At 40.2% G+C, this 15,747-nt stretch overlaps 1 protein-coding gene and 1 pseudogene across 1 annotated transcript; one reads left to right on the top strand and one right to left on the bottom strand.

Moving 5' to 3' along the window:
• The first annotated feature begins 2,736 nt into the window (after window positions 1–2,736).
• Window positions 2,737–3,809, top strand: LOC146673613 (Fc receptor-like protein 5; annotated as a pseudogene).
• A 645-nt stretch (window positions 3,810–4,454) lies between these two features.
• LOC146673614 (zinc finger protein basonuclin-2) lies at window positions 4,455–9,572 on the bottom strand. The gene is made up of 8 exons (XM_085400977.1): window positions 9,552–9,572; window positions 9,346–9,448; window positions 8,462–8,631; window positions 8,324–8,389; window positions 7,280–7,522; window positions 6,432–7,023; window positions 5,067–5,251; window positions 4,455–4,826 (listed from the first exon to the last, which is right to left on the bottom strand). The coding sequence occupies exons 1-8, from the start codon at window positions 9,570–9,572 to the stop codon at window positions 4,455–4,457; spliced, it is 1,752 nt and encodes a 583-aa protein (XP_085257103.1).
• Window positions 9,573–15,747: the final 6,175 nt, after the last annotated feature.

The following is a 15,747-nucleotide window of genomic DNA, read 5'->3' on the forward strand; positions in this document are numbered from 1 at the left end:
CTCCCTCCCATTCTACTTTTAAATACTCTAGGAACAACAAGTAGGCCTGCAGTAATCTTGTTGCAGCATTTTGGATTAGCTGAAGGCTTTTCAGTGAGTTTTTAGGACATCCTGATAATAATGAATTACAGTAGTCCAGCCTGGAAGTAATAATGAGAATCAGAATACTTTATTGATCCCTACACAGCAAAATCTCCAGTGTTAAATTAACACTGGAGATTTTGCTGTGTAGGGGAAATTCTTTTTCGTTACAGTGCTCCATTATAAAAAAAACATTAACAAAGACAGACAATACACAAACTAAGAATAGCACACTATATACAGGCATATATATACACGTAAAGGTCACTTATTAATAAATAGCTGAAAGAGGAAGAACATGTGCAAAAAGGGTGTAGCTGTTGCAGTAAACAGTGTGTTAGATGGAGGAGTTGTACAGGGAGATGGCCACAGGCAGGAATGATTTCCTGTGTCGTTCAGTGGTGCTTTTCGGTAATCTCAGTCTTTCACTGAACGAGCTCCTGTGACTGACCAGCATGTCATGGAGTGGGTGGGAGGTGTTATCCAACATTGTCTTTATCTTGGACAGCATAATAAATGCATGAACTAGTTTTTCTGCATCACTCTGGGACGGGATATTTCTAATTTTAGAGATGTTGCGCAAATGGAAGAAAGAACTCCTACGAGTACAATAACCTCAGTTTTATCTGAATTAAGGAGCAGAAAGTTAGCGGCCATCCAGGTCTTTGTGTCTTTAAGAAATTCCTGCAGCTTAACTAATTGGTGTGTGAATAGGGAAGCATGTATAATGTAAACAGAACTGGTCCTGGCACTGCACCCTGTGGAACTATGAGTGGAACTAATTAACTTTAGTATGTGAAGAGGACTCTCCATTTACACGAACAAATCAGAGTCTGTTAGATCAGTGATTCTCCAACTGTGGTACACGTACTACTAGTGGTACTTGGGCTCTCTCTGGTGGTACGCAGTTAATCTCCAATTTCTTTAAGATTAAACAATATACTATTGTGGAATTATGCAAAGACGAGTTCCCGAGGCTCTTCTGGGAGCCGGAATCAACCAGAAAACATCTCCCCGAGCGTGAGTCCTCTATGAAGAGCAGCCTTTCCTAGTACAGAGCAGTACTATCACCCAGGTCCGAGAGAGAGACGAGTTTCTCGGCCGCTCTGCGTCGGAGAGGGAGTAGCCCCACACCAGCAGCGCCTTCAGAGCAGTTTATTTTATTTTATTTAATTAACAAAAGCTGACTCAACACTTTGATTCAGCAAAGACAAAAGTCACTACGTCTGATTACCTTCCTCTTTCTTTTGTGAAGGATTTCACTGGCAGGGTAGGTTCAGCTTGCCATGTGAAAGAGGTGGCGTTCCTTGAGGGTTACACAGGAAACCTCTGACATATGCCTTTTTTTTGCTGAAGATAGCTCCCATCAACACTCTGTCATGGTTTTGGCATGGGTAACACCAAGATGGAGGTTGCTTCCAGTAGCGGCAGGTATCGACCACCCTGTTATTTCTCCAGAAAGTTCTCACAGACCCACAGAAACTACAGCACTATTGTTGTTGATGCTCTGTCTGACATTTATGAGTGCCATCACCTTCATGACGATGAGTGTTACATCCTGTTTTATTTTAGAGTTTCCTGTTTCCCTCGCCTTCTTGATGAGATGATTGGCTACAGAACGTTCTGGCTCATGGGCTGTTCTGATATCAGTTTATCTTTTGTTTGCAGCTCTCCATCCTGCTGCAGCAGAGGGTTTGAAGTGCATTGCATATCATTTTCAGTTATTGGCTCATTTACGGTAAAATTAATCTTGGTGCATTAAACTTTCAGTCTGGTGTTGTGTCCAGTTGTTTGCTGACCTGCAAAAAACTCAGAAAGAACCAAACCCACAGCTGTGTTGTTAATGATTTAGGTACAGTGAAGCCATCACATCATCTCAGTGGGTGTAGTTTGATGTCATTTAACCACAAAGTTTATTTCTAACAACATGTTAGAAATAAACTTTGTGGCTAAATGACATCATTTAGCCACATCATGTAACAGAAGCTCAGACACCCCAGCACCTCCACCACCTCCAGCTCTCTTCCTCTCAGCTGACCTGCTGTCAGTAACAGTAACAGTCTTTATATTTAAGATTTGACACCTTCAAAGAAACTCCTCCATCTTTCTGATGAAGCATCAACTTTACGTTCACATGGAGGAAACATCTCTGCTTTTGCTGCTCTGTAAGTTCAGTCTGTGTGAAGATTCAGCTGAGGAAATCTAACAAAAAACCCTCAAAAAAACAGTCTGTAGTTTGTTTTTAGTGATGTTTGTCTGTAAGATGAATCTTCTGTACATGTTTCAGCTGAACAATCTTCCTCCTTTCTGCTCCGATTCTTATAATCAGCAAACAGACATGTTGCGTCTGCTCTGCTCTCTGATCACTTCATTAAACACCACAAACCCTAAACGAGTCTTGTTTCTCTTTAATTCTGATCTCACTGCTGAGCTGCAACAAAAACTAAGGTCAGTAACCTCCTTTACTCAGTCTGAAACTCCCTGATTGTGTCTGCTAAACTCAGGCTACATCCACATGTATAGAGGTATTTATGAAAAAAAAAAATCCCATACACATGTGCAAAGATGTCTTCGTCCACATGTAAATGCTAAAAACCCAGTCAAATGCTGTCATTTAGCCGTGTAGAAATGTTGGCCAATTAGAAGTCTAGAAGCATGGGAGGTAAAGAGTAAACAGGGTTCTTAAGTACTCCGGAATAGTTTTTGTATTTTTCTGGAAAGGCAGCTAATTTTGTGTTACTTTTGAAGTGCCTTTGTAGAAATTCATCTCATGTAAACAATGACGTGTCTTAGACTGGGATAGTAAAAAAAGGCGCACACCTTTGATGTTGCATGACTAAATCCCCATTTTCCTTGTCCACATGTAAACGCAAAAACTGAGTTTTTAAAAAGCAGTTTTTAGTGATCAAAAACGCTGTTTAAGTGTGGATGAAAGGTAGGAAAAACTGCGCTTTCAAAAATACCCATGTATGTTTGGACGTAGCCTCAGGCTTGGTTTGATTTTGTGTTTGCAGGTCTCCTCCCTGTTATACTCTGGTGGCTTTTAATGTGGGCACAAATATAAAAGATCACTGTTGTATCATTTTAACCCTCACAGCTCGTCTGACTGTGAGTCCCAGCAGCTCTCAGTTCTTTAAAAGGAGACTTTGTGTCTCTGAGCTGTGAGGAGGACGACAGCTCTGCTGGATGGACTCTGAGGAGAAACACAAGCAAACGACAGAGAGATGGGTGGGGAAAACCAGCTGGTTCGTCCTGTAACATTAGCTACATCGACCCATTGGACAGTGGAGTTTACTGGTGTGAGTCCAGAGAGGGTCCCATCAGTAACATGGTTAACCTGACAGTCACTGGTAAGCTGAGTGTGTGGAGTTAGTGTTGATGAAGCTGTGTGTAAATGGATGAAATGCTGTAGTTTGTCTCTGTGTTGAGGTGGATCAGTGATCCTGCAGAGTCCTGTCCTCCCTGTGATGGAGGGAGATGACGTCACTCTGCTCTGTAAAACAAAGACCACTCCCTCCAACCTCCCAGCTGCTTTCTATAAAGATGGCTCCCTCATCAGGAAGCAGCCTACAGGTCACATGACCATCCAGCATGTTTCCAGGTCTGATGAAGGCCTCTACAAGTGTGACATCAGCGGTCATGGAGAGTCTCCATCCAGCTGGATCACTGTCACAGGTGAGGAGCTTCACTCTGATTTCACCTCCTATTTCATCCACATATTCACCTGAACAGGTGGGATACTTAATTTTCGCTGTCCTCACAGTGTCTTTATAATGACACGTACCCACAGGTGACCCACAGACACCACATGTTCATCAGGTTTCACTCACCACAGAGCATCACTTCTGAAGCAGACCTCATGTTCTGTCAGATTTCATATTTCTTATTAATGATTCTATTGTGTCTCTGTGGTTCTCACTTGCCTTCATCTGTCATCTTTATTCTGGAGATGATTCGGATACATGGACTCTAAAGTACTCTAAATGTACTTATGTGGTCAATTGAACTATATTGGTATTTACTCTGTACTACACTATACTGAAATCACATATTGGGTTAAATTGAGATATATACCATAAAATTATAGTGAAACACGAGCATTCTGTTTTCAATATTTTTAATCATATTATAAAATTATTAAAATTTTTAGTCATGTTACTGAGAAATTATTCTTTATTAGCCTCTCTGATTCTTCTTCATACTTGTTCAAACTCTGCAGAAGAATCTATTCTGTAAGTCTCTCTGAGGCCTGTACAATAACTCAGAGATAAGAAATTCCATTGTTATCATGCTGCAATTGTTTTTTCTGTATTTGTTCTTTCACAAAAAGTTTACTTCTGAATATAAACTTTGAACAGCAACTCTGTGGCTCTTCAGTACTCCTCTTCATTCTCGTGTCTCCTCCGCTCCACCATCTCTCTTTCTATTTTCACTGGCATGCTTGACTTCCTGGGCTTCTTCTTTGGCACGGGGTCAATTGACTCCGGCTGCCACTGATTTCCTTCGTAGTAATGGGATGCTCTCGGAGTGTCACAACTTTCTTGGGAAATTGGGGTGGTGCTGGAAGAATGGTTAGTCAGAAGGGGGTGTTTGATTTTGTCTGTTGCAGAACTGACTACAGGGATCAGAGAGGGAGGGGAACCTAGCGAAGAAGCAGTATGAACTGAATGGAGGTGGGGTGGAAGCGGAGGCAAGACCTGGGGGTTATTTAGGGCAAAGGTGGGATTGGTGTGTTGGTTCTGGTGCTGAAGAGGGGAAGAAACAGGAGTTGAGTCAGAGTGATGTGGCATGCTCTGGAGAAAGCAATGTTGGAGGTTTTTGTGACCATTTAAGCCACTCCCCACAATGTGCACATGTGCCTGTGAATCCTTAGTATGTTTCCAAAATGTGTTGGCATTTCCCTTTTTCCTATACACATACATGTGACTGTCTTGTGTGCTTTTGCGAGCCTGTTTAGAGCCATGTATCTGTGTATCAGTGTGAACGCTTGTGTGGTCAGAGTGTAAGCTGCTGTAGGTGTCTCTGCTGCTGCTCGTGTGAAGTCTTGGGTTTGGGTTGGCGCTGTGTCGGTTTCGACTACGCAGCGAGCTGAAGACCATGGTGCAGCCTGCCACTGTACAGCGATGTTTGATCTTCAGATGGACAGCGTTGTAGTGGATCTTCAGTGTTCCTGCACAAATTAAAATGGGATTTTTATTAGGTTGCTACCGAGCTACAAATAAAAACTTTTCAGGGCTGAAAATTAAATGGTATTAAATTAAATTCAAAGTTTCTTTTCATTAATGCTGGTGTATGATTCAAAAATGAGATCATTAATAGACAAGAGTAGTAGACCTTGAATTAAATCTTCTGGATCTCCATCGGACAGACACAGGTCATTTTTATAGGCTGCTTTACTGGCAGAAAAAAGACTCTCTAAGTATACCATGAAGTAAGGGATAGAGTCTAAAGATAGAGTAAGGAAATAGAGAATATTCAATTGGAGTAAGGGGAACCACAAGAAAACAAGATAAACTATATAGGACCCAAAACAGAACCCTGTGGTACTCCAAAAAATACTTTGTTATCCAAATTTATAACTAACTGCATGTCTGTAGCAGTACTTGTACATAACCCTCACAGACATGAGTAGAACATGCAAACTTTACAAAATGAGGCCCCAACCAGATGGTGGATTCAAACCAAGGACCTTCTTGCTTGGAGATAACAGTGCCAACCACCACACCACCATGCTGCAGTTAGCGGGGTTAGGTTAATTAGCGATTCTGAATTGTCCAAAGAGGGTTAGGGTTAGGGGAATGGTTGCCTGTCTCTCTGGGTTTGTCCTGTGACAGACTGGTGACCTGCCAAGGGTGTGCCCTGCCTCTCGCCCTAAGAGAGCTGGGATAGGCTCCAGCCCAACCCGCGACTCTGAATTGGATAAGCAGAAGAAAATGGTGGGATGGATGTTATACGTAATACTATCATGTTTAATGTTAGTCTTGTTTAAGCTGTCAGTAAACCATTTAAGGATGCATAACTAACATTTACTTTCTATAGTAACAGCATAGATTAGGCGGTTAGCCAGCTAGCTGTAACTTAGTTACACAATATCCATCTGATGTTTTTAACTTTGTCCAAGTAAATTTTGTTATCAGTATAGTGATACTGAGGTATACATTACACATTCTGGTCTCTCATTTTGCACAAGACACTTGATATACAGCACATATAAAAGTGCAACACAAAAATTAAGTCCTATATTTATACTATAGGATAATTTATAGTATATATATACATATATATATATTTTTTTTCTTTCAGACTCTATTATTGCACACACACACTCACAAAGGCCTGAGGATCCATACCTTTGTCATAGAAGCTTTTCCCGCAAACGCCACAGCAGACCCTCCCTTTCCGACCTCCTGCAGCAGATGAAGGGACAGAGCAGAGGGTGGAGGGGAGTGGATGGAGGGTGGTAGATGAGGAGGGGGGAGGATGCAGGGAGGAAGAAAGTGAGGCAGTGGGAAGAGGACAAAGGAAAGATGAGGAGAAGGAAGGGAGAGGATGTAGAGAAGAAGAATGGGAGCCTGGCACGTTTTGGGAAATCTTCAAAGGTGAGGACGGAGAGGGGGAGATGGGTGAAAAGACTGAAGAGGAAGAAATGATTGTCGATGGGTTTAAGGTAGGAGAAAGGGAAAAGTCACTCTCGTGTTTGGCTGTTCCCCTCTGAAGGTCATAGTCCTGCTCACTGTGGAAGGAGGGATACCACAGCGAGCGAGGCGGGCTTGGCTTATCGGGGTCTGCTTTGACTTTTACGGCCAGTTCTCCTATACACTGAGGTAAGATTGGATCAGTCTCTTGGTCTGTTCTTCCTCCTTCTGGCTTGTGCTTCTCAACCAATTTGCTGCAATGGGACTTTCGTAGAAACTGTGTCAGCTTACTGGGAGGAATAAGCTCCTGATAGAAAAAAAGATGGTAATTGTAAATGTAAGAAGCCTAAATCTGGAGGAACTTTAATGTAAGAGGTTTCGAGTATTTAAAAAACTTAATATCATTTGATTACCTTAGTGGGAGAAACCAAACAGTGGAAGGCCGAGCTTGGAAAATGGAATGGCAGCAGAAAAGAAAGTCCACCAGCAAACTTTTCAAAATGGCGGACATTATTGTTGTGGTCAGCAGGACTGCTTTTTTCTAAATGACAGACACTGGTCACCAGTCGTGAATCTCCTCTTGAACTCCTTAACATCATCATCGTTCCTTCTTTCGTGCTTGACTGGCAGCTGCTGTGTGTGGGTTTCAGCTCAGGATCAGAGAGGATTTCAGCACCGTCTGCAGTCTGAAGCATCAACTCGACTATGGGTCGCGTCTCTCCAAAGCGAAGGAACTGTTTGAAGATGAGCACTTCTTCTTCTGGAGTCACCATAAACCAGCGGTCCAAAACTTTTCCACTGGGAAACTGCAGAGGACGAAAGCTCTTTTAAGTTTGGTTGTTGGAAAACGTCCATCATGCACTGCTTTTAATCAGTTAATTACTGTAAATCTAAAGTGATGCTTTGAGAGCACGTGAGGAGAGGTTCCTACTGGCACGAAAAGTCAAAAAGCTTGCTTAGCTGGATGGACTTATTTTTAAACAGTTGTTTTCTAGTCTTACTGACTACTCAAAGTATTTTAGGCTCAAGTCATATTTACACTGACATTCATACTTTTTACACATTTCAGCACTTCTTCATCTGAGGACAATTTAAAATCGACATGCAACAGTTGTTTTATAACTTCAGCAGAATGAGTGTACATTACGTGTGAATAGTGAAGAACTAGTCCAAATCTGCTAAAACAGAAGCAGGAGCAGTTTTAAAAACAGAAATTCAAGTTTTAGTTTTCTCATTAGTTTCTAAATATCATCCACCTTTTAATCCGAGCCACAGTTATAAAAGCAATTCTTGTTTGATTTTTCCTCTGGGATCTGGTGAAAGGTGTGTACTTCTTCTTACCTGGGTTTAGTAAATGCTTACATCTAATTGGTGCTTTTTGAATGCCCCCAAACTACAAACTCAATTTTGAGAATCCTTAACTTAAAAACCAAAAGGTAAAGAATATACTCATGCTTGCTGGTTTACAATTAATTTGTAATTATTTAATGTTAATCATATATTCGTTTTAGCTGTTACTTCTTCATATGGTATCACAAAGTACAGGTTATTTTAATGTCAGACATTAGATGTTCATATTCACTCAGTCACTACTGTGAGTAGTTTACCTGCAGCATGTAGCCTCTAACATAATCCCCCAAATTCCAGCCCAAAGTGTGAAGTATGTGTCCGACCTGGAAAAGAGAAAAAGCAAATTCAAACGGCTTCTCTGCATTACTACCAATCACAGAGGTGCACTTACTTACCTGCTCTGGGGTCAGGATGCTGTAGAGGCGGTCCAGCAATATCTTGAGACGAACAGGAATGGCCTGAGCTCCGTACAAGACCAGGGAGCTCAGGTCGAACACCACCCCAGGAAGAGCCACCTCCACTGGACCACAGCTGGAGGGAGGCTGGGCCTGGAGCTTCTCCAGTGCTGAAGGGGCAAATACAGTTTCCAAGTTTTGTATTTATACAAATGAAAAATGAGTTACATCAGTGATAATCTGGTGATTAAAAAATATACAAAAAGGTCAACAGTGATAAGATGCCTCTGAAGGCCAGCCACAGGTACGACTCACCTGTTTGTCAAAGCAACAGATGTGTGTTTACCATCTACACACTGCAACATTTGTGTGTGCGAGTGTACAGATGCTTACTCCAGATGCTCACACTGATGTGATGACAGCGACACCTGACTCCATGTCACCATAGTGACAGCACACATCTGCACTCTGAGGGCTAACATGACTACTGACATTTTGTCAAGAAGTTTGTTTTCCACGACTTCACGTTACAAAAAGAAGCCGACTCTGACTCAATACTTAGCTTCGTCAGACACATGACCTCTGTTTTACATATCAAAAAGCACAGTTTTATTTATTGAAATTTATTTAACACAGTTTAATTAAATATTGCCATTTGGGGACTCAAATTTTATTAAACCTATATAAACATTTTTTTTCAGTCTCCAGGACTTTGCAATACACACATCTGTTCGAATACCTGCATCACGGGGACATTAACCTGTCACCTATATTATGGAGACAGTTTTTTATTATCAATAATCATTAAGGCTAATGTTACTGTCCTCTCAAATACAAACAGTGTATGTAACAGTGTAATATAAAATGTGTATCCATGGTATTACCATGTGCCACCCAGCCGTGTCCACAGCAATCACATGACCTGAGCTGTACACTTCCTGGTCTGAAACACACGCAGCTGCAGCAGGATAAAGTGCACCTGATGGACTGCCGAAGCACGACACATTTGAGACTTAAACATTTGCATTTTCCACTTTGACATATTTGTAATAAAACACAAACGTGTTTGCCTCATTAACAGAGTCGGTACCTCCTCTGGGTCTGGAGTCATCCTCACGTCTCGGTCCTGCAGTCAGAACAGAAACATAAGCTCAGGCCTCTGATTGGTCAAATACAACGTAACCTCTATCTGACTGGTCACTGTGATTATTTAAAACTTTATGAATATTTATCATAAATGTGCTGATGACTTCTTTTTTGCAGACATGATTTACCACTGTTTTAAGTACCAATGCAATTGGGAGTAATTGTGAGTGTGATTAATGATAATCAGTTAGTGAAATTCCTTTTTGATAACTGGGTTTTGATCACAACTTATTAAGATTCATATGAAGTACTGTTTTAACATAATATATAATATTATATAGCATTATATATTAATATCTTTATTATTATTATATTCTTATTAATCATTAATGTACAATTTCTTTTCCTTCTTTCTCAGAAATGGTCAGACTTATTATATATTTTATTTTGTTATATACTTAATATAATTTTAAATGATGTTAAACAATCTGTTTTAAAAAATATTTCTATTTTATGCTCATTTAAATTCATTTAATTTAGTGTGTTTCCAACTTTCTTGTTTAACAAATCAGATTTTTTTTATTATTGTTGAGTGAAATCGTTTTTATATATTTGAGATATAATTTTTTCCCTGATATAGACACTGTATATTTTCTTGAAAATGTAGTGAAATTAATATTTAGATGTTCTTTCTTCATGGTTTAAAGTTATTAGAATGTTTATATTATATAAAAAAAAAAGACATACTGACCTTTTTTGCCGATGTTAAATTCTCCACTGATGAACAAAAAAAGCTCTTCTTTCTATTTTGAACCTTTTCCTTTTTTATTAGGATTCTTGGTTTTTATTTTCCTTTCCTTGTGGTTCTTCTTGTCTTTTTATTTCTTCATTTCTTTTTTCCGTCTTTCCCTCCTCCTCCTACTCACTCTGTCTTCTCATTTCTTTCTATCTCTCCAGTACAAAACTCCACTTTTCTCTCTCCCTCATGTATTTATTTTCCTTTTTAGGGCGCTCCATCCTTTGACTCCACCCTCTAGCTACACTCACTGGATGTGATTGGGCCCTTTTGTTCTTTGTCTCCCACCCTGACAGAATATCATGATTATAATAATGGCAATGATGCTGATGGTAGTTTCATGTTTCTGATGCTTTTCAAAACAGAAGTTGGAAAACTATCTGAAATAAGCAAATAATAATAACAATCATGTGTTGTTGTTTTTTTGTTGAAAACCTGTAAGCCACACACCCAGCATCCCCACCACAAAAACAGAGGTTAGAAGTTTCAAATACAAAAATTAAACAAATTTGGTATGGATAATCAGAATCATAATAATTAATTAATCCAAGGAGAAATTGTATTATTACAGACACTCAGCCCTTTAAAGCCCAAATCATGATATAGTTGCCAAATTTATTGAAATTATTGTGTTTATTGAATCATCTGACATTTTTGTAAAATAATGTAAGTCATATATAAAAAAAAATAGGGCCAAATGGAAATGAAATATTTCAAAGTTAAAAAAAACCCAACAGTATTTACAAAATGTTACAAGTGAAAACAATCCAGATGTCACAAGGAGGAGTTAAACTTTGATACTCACAGGTGGGAATAATTTCCTGTGATATTTTGTGATGCATCACATGATGTTGATTGAGTTTTTTACTGAATGCGCTTCTGTGGCTGTCCAGCATGATTTTAAGAGAATATGAAACAGTATCTACTGACTGACGCTTGGACAGCTTCCTCCTTTCTGAAACCTGGTGCATTACTGGCGTTGGGGATCAGTTTAATTAGTCTGTTGTTATCTGCTGCACCACCACAGCCTCATCAAACATCCTGAGCATCATCTAGCACATGTTAAAATACCTCGGTCACATCAGAAAATGATTTTTGCAAGTGTTTTTCTTTTTGCAGCATTTTTCTTTTTGCAAGTGTTTTCTGAAGTTGCAGTCCGTTTGGCTTCTCAGGGCCACCGTAGAAGAGGGCCATGTGACACATCAAACTTATTGGTAATGTCACAAGAAAAACAATGGTGTGCTTGGCTTCAACGTAACTTTATTCTTTCATGAGTTATTTACAAGTTTCTGACCACTTATAAAATGTGTTCAATGTGCTGCCCATTGTGTTGGATTGTCAATGCAACCCTCTTCTCCCACTCATCACACACTGATAGCAACACCGCAGGAGAAATGCCAGCACAGGCATCCAGTATCCGTAGTTTCAGGTGCTGCACATCTCGTATCTTCACACCATAGACAATTGCCTTCAGATGACCCCAAAGATAAAAGTCTAAGGGGGTCAGATCGGGAGACCTTGGGGGCCATTCAACTGGCCCACGACGACCAATCCACTTTCCAGGAAACTTTTCATCTAGGAATGCTCAGACCTGGCACCCATAATGTGGCGGTGCACCATCTTGCTGGAAAAACTCAGGGAACGTGCCAGCTTCAGTGCATAAAGAGGGAAACACATCATCATGTAGCAATTTCAAATATCCAGTGGCCTTGAGGTTTCCATTGATAAAGAATGGACCCACTATCGTTGTACCCCATATACCACACCAAACCATCACTTTTGTTGTTCCAACAGTCTTGGAGGGATCCATCCATGTGGGTTAGTGTCAGACCAATAGCGGTGGTTTTGTTTGTTAACTTCACCATTCACATAAAAGTTTGCCTCATCACTGAACAAAATCTTCTGCGTGAACTGAGCGTCCTGTTCCAATTTTTGTTTTGCCCGTTCTGCAGATTCTGTGCCGATCTGAGTCATCCTCTTTGAGATGCTGCAGTAGCTGGAGTTTGTAAGGCTGCCATTTGTGAGTAGCTAATATCCGCCAAAGGGATGTTCGACTAATGCCACTCTCCAGTGACATGCGGCGAGTGCTACACTGTGGGCTCTTGCTGAATGAAGCTAGGACAGCCACTGATGTTTCTTCATTAGTGACAGTTTTCTTGCGTCCGCATTTTGGCAAATCCAACACTGAACCAGTTTCACGAAACTTAGCAAGCAGTTTGCTAACTGTAGCATGGGAGATGGGTGGTCTCGTAGGGTGTCTTGCATTGAAATCTGCTGCAATGACCCGGTTACTGCGTTCACCAGATATCAACACAATTTCGATCCGCTCCTCACGTGTCAACCTCTTCGACATGTCAATGGCTGTGAACAAAGAGAAACTTGTAAATAACTCATGAAAGAATAAAGTTACGTTGAAACCAAGCACACCATTGTTTTTCTTGTGACATTACCAATAAGTTTGATGTGTCACATGGCCCTCTTCCTATTGAAAAAACAAAAGTTGTACCCAAGATGGCCGACTTCTAAATGGCCACCATGGCCACCACCCATCTTGAGGAGTTTGCCCCCTCACATATACTAATGTGCCACAAACAGGACTTTAATATCACCAACCATTCCCATGTTATTACGGTGTATCCATATAAATGGCCCACCCTGTATATTTCTGCATGTGCAAAACAAACAAAAAAAAATTAATTGCAAAGAAACTCAGAAGCTAGTCAAAAAGAGAATAAAGTACACAACAGTATGTGCATTTAGAAAGGATAAGCAAGCCATGTAGTGCTTGCCCAGAAATCTAAAAATCAATTAAAATGTTTTATCTGTTAAAACGAAAATTGTTTCCACCTTCTTTTAGCCATAGTCCTGGTTGCAGATTTAAAAACTGATTATTACTTTGTTTCTTTCACAGGTCATCTAATGTGAGAGACACCGCTCTAAGACTACTAAATAAATAAGGCTGCCCTTGGTCTGTCCATCAGCATCTGTGTCCCCTGAGAAACAGCTTCCCCCAGGGAGGAAGGTTCCCCACCCGAGGGTCAGATTGAATCAGGGTGACAGTGGGACTTCTGCCCTGCAGTTAGAAACAGCAACAAGGTTAAATTGATTATATCGTCCTGAGAGTTTTGTTCTCTCAGAGCTTTAATGAAGCAGTCAAGTTCTCTTGTGAATAAAAAGAAAGAAAGAAATGTCACACTGTTCCAACTAAAGGAAGTTAAAGTGTTTTTCTTTTTAAAGAATCTGATCTGATCGTCAGCTAAATCTGAGGCATTGGGAGATAATAATAAATGTTTCTGCTGCACAAATATGTAATTTTCTCTTGTTAAGGACTAAGTTTAGTTATTGCCTTTCTCTGTGCGTTTCTCAATAATCTTATCTCTGTATAGATCTTTAAAATAACTAAAATTTTTAAATACTTTCCTCTGTTGAGCGCTGTAACTTTCCATATCTAAATACTTTGGGTCACATCCAGAAGTTGAATAATCTGAGACTTGTTTTGGATAGTTACTGCTCAAGATTTTATTTTTATTTTTTTTAAAGTGATCTGCATATATTTTTGTTCACGTTTGTTCACTACACATTTAATTCTTTCTTGGAGCCTTTTTTAAATTAATCTTAAGACCAAAGAGAGATGGAATTAACTATTTCATAAGACATAAAATAAGATGACTGATGAAATATGTCAATGTATTTATTGGTGTTAGAATAAAACTAGTGTAATTGATGTTACCACCCAAATCCTAAACAAAGTACTTTTAATGTTTTTAAAAACCTTTAATTAGAACATTTATTTAGGCTTGATTAAGAACCCATTATGCAGATTTAGGACATAAAGAAAATTTTAAATTAAGCTGTGAATTAAAATAATCCAGTAGACCAGAGTTCAGTTCAGTCCTTCACACCGAGATCAGCAGAAGAAAAAAAACAGTCATACCAGAAGCAGAGAGACTTCACAGTTGTTCCTCATGGGAACTGAAACGACCTGAAAAGTATCTTGTATTGTTGCTGTGAGGTGGAGGCACTCGCATACAGTGAAGGTAGGGCTGTTGGACAGGCTGTCTGTCTGCTGGGATCCAATGGACCTCTTTCCCGTTTTGATGTCGTACTAATTAAAATATCAGACGATAACTCCCCGTTAGCGCGTGATCATCGCCGCTCCCTGACATACTTCCTGAGCAGAACCTCTCTGAGGGGTGGTGTTTGAAACACAGCAGCGGACCACCCCCTCTTTCTCCTCGTCCTGATGTGTGTTTGTAAGTCCTGGTCCTGTACTCTTGGCTCAGTCTACAGGAAACTCAGTGAACCAGGTTACACTGGCTCTCCGACACTTTAACATTAAAGTATGTTTGAAACAACACTTTAACTCAAGGTGTTTAAAAATACTTTAGGTGCTTTTGTGAATGAACTTTTTGGTAGTTGCAAATGTTGCTTTTACAGCTTTTTGTTGCCATGTCCTCCTAACTTGTTTGAGATGTGTTGCTGCCATCAAAGTCAAAATGAACTAATATTTTTCTTTAAAAGTCTCATTTTCTTAGTTTAAACATTTAAAATGTTTCATGGATTCTATTGTGAATAAAATGTGGGTTTATGAGATTATTGGAAATTGGCCGGCATTTGTATACGCTGCACTAAGATGGCCTGTATTTGTATAGCGCTTTACTCAGTCCCTAAGGACCCCAAAGCGCTTTACGCTACATTCAGTCATTCACACACACACATTGGCAATGGCAAGCGACATTGTAGCCACAGCCACCCTGGGGCGCACTGACAGAGGTGAGGCTGCCGGACACAGGCGCCACCGGGCCCTCTGACCACCACCAGTAGGCAAACATGGGGTTAGTATTTTGCCCAAGGATATTCGGCATGCAGCCAGGAGGCAGCCTGGGATCGAACCACCGACCTTCTGATTTGTGGCTGACCTGCTCTGCCACCTGAGCTACAGCCACCCAAATTGGTTTTGGTTTTTTTAATTCACATTTTACACAGTGTCCCAACTTTATTGATTACTTTAGATCAATTCATCTCTAAACACGTGATTCTGAGACGATGCAAATGCATGACGAAGTTGACATTCTGCTTCAAACTCAATTCAAATGATCTAAACAGGAATGAAGAATGTGTGGCCCCTTGGTGTGATCCAACCTGACTTTCAGTTGTTCTAAAGAGTTTATTCAAACTAGCTCTTTCCTCAGGCCCCCTGCACATGTTTGGGTTTAGTATTCCTGATCTCCATTTAAACAGCTAATACATTAAAAATTTGCTCTGCTTCCAGCATGGCTTTTCCCCGTCTGTCACTTTTCTGCCATTTGTCACCTCAAACGTTGAGTTCAGCGGGCTCCAGAGGTGAATTTTACATGACACTAAAGACTCTGTGTGTGTTTTGTGGTAAACATATATTTAACAG

The sequence above is a fragment of the Rhamphochromis longiceps genome, linkage group LG3 (genome assembly GCF_057381845.1).
Source record: "Rhamphochromis longiceps isolate RC_006_pf linkage group LG3, R_longiceps_female_GT1.1, whole genome shotgun sequence".
Taxonomy (NCBI): Eukaryota; Metazoa; Chordata; class Actinopteri; order Cichliformes; family Cichlidae; genus Rhamphochromis; species Rhamphochromis longiceps.

Coding starts and splice junctions, on each gene's coding strand:
- LOC146673614 (XM_085400977.1), bottom strand. CDS start 9,572: ATGACTCCAGACCCAGAGGAG. Junction 9,449..9,551: donor TGACTCCAGACCCAGAGGAG/GTACCGACTCTG, acceptor GTGCTTCGGCAG/TCCATCAGGTGCACTTTATC. Junction 4,827..5,066: donor TACACTCTGACCACACAAGC/GTTCACACTGAT, acceptor TCCCCTCTTCAG/CACCAGAACCAACACACCAA.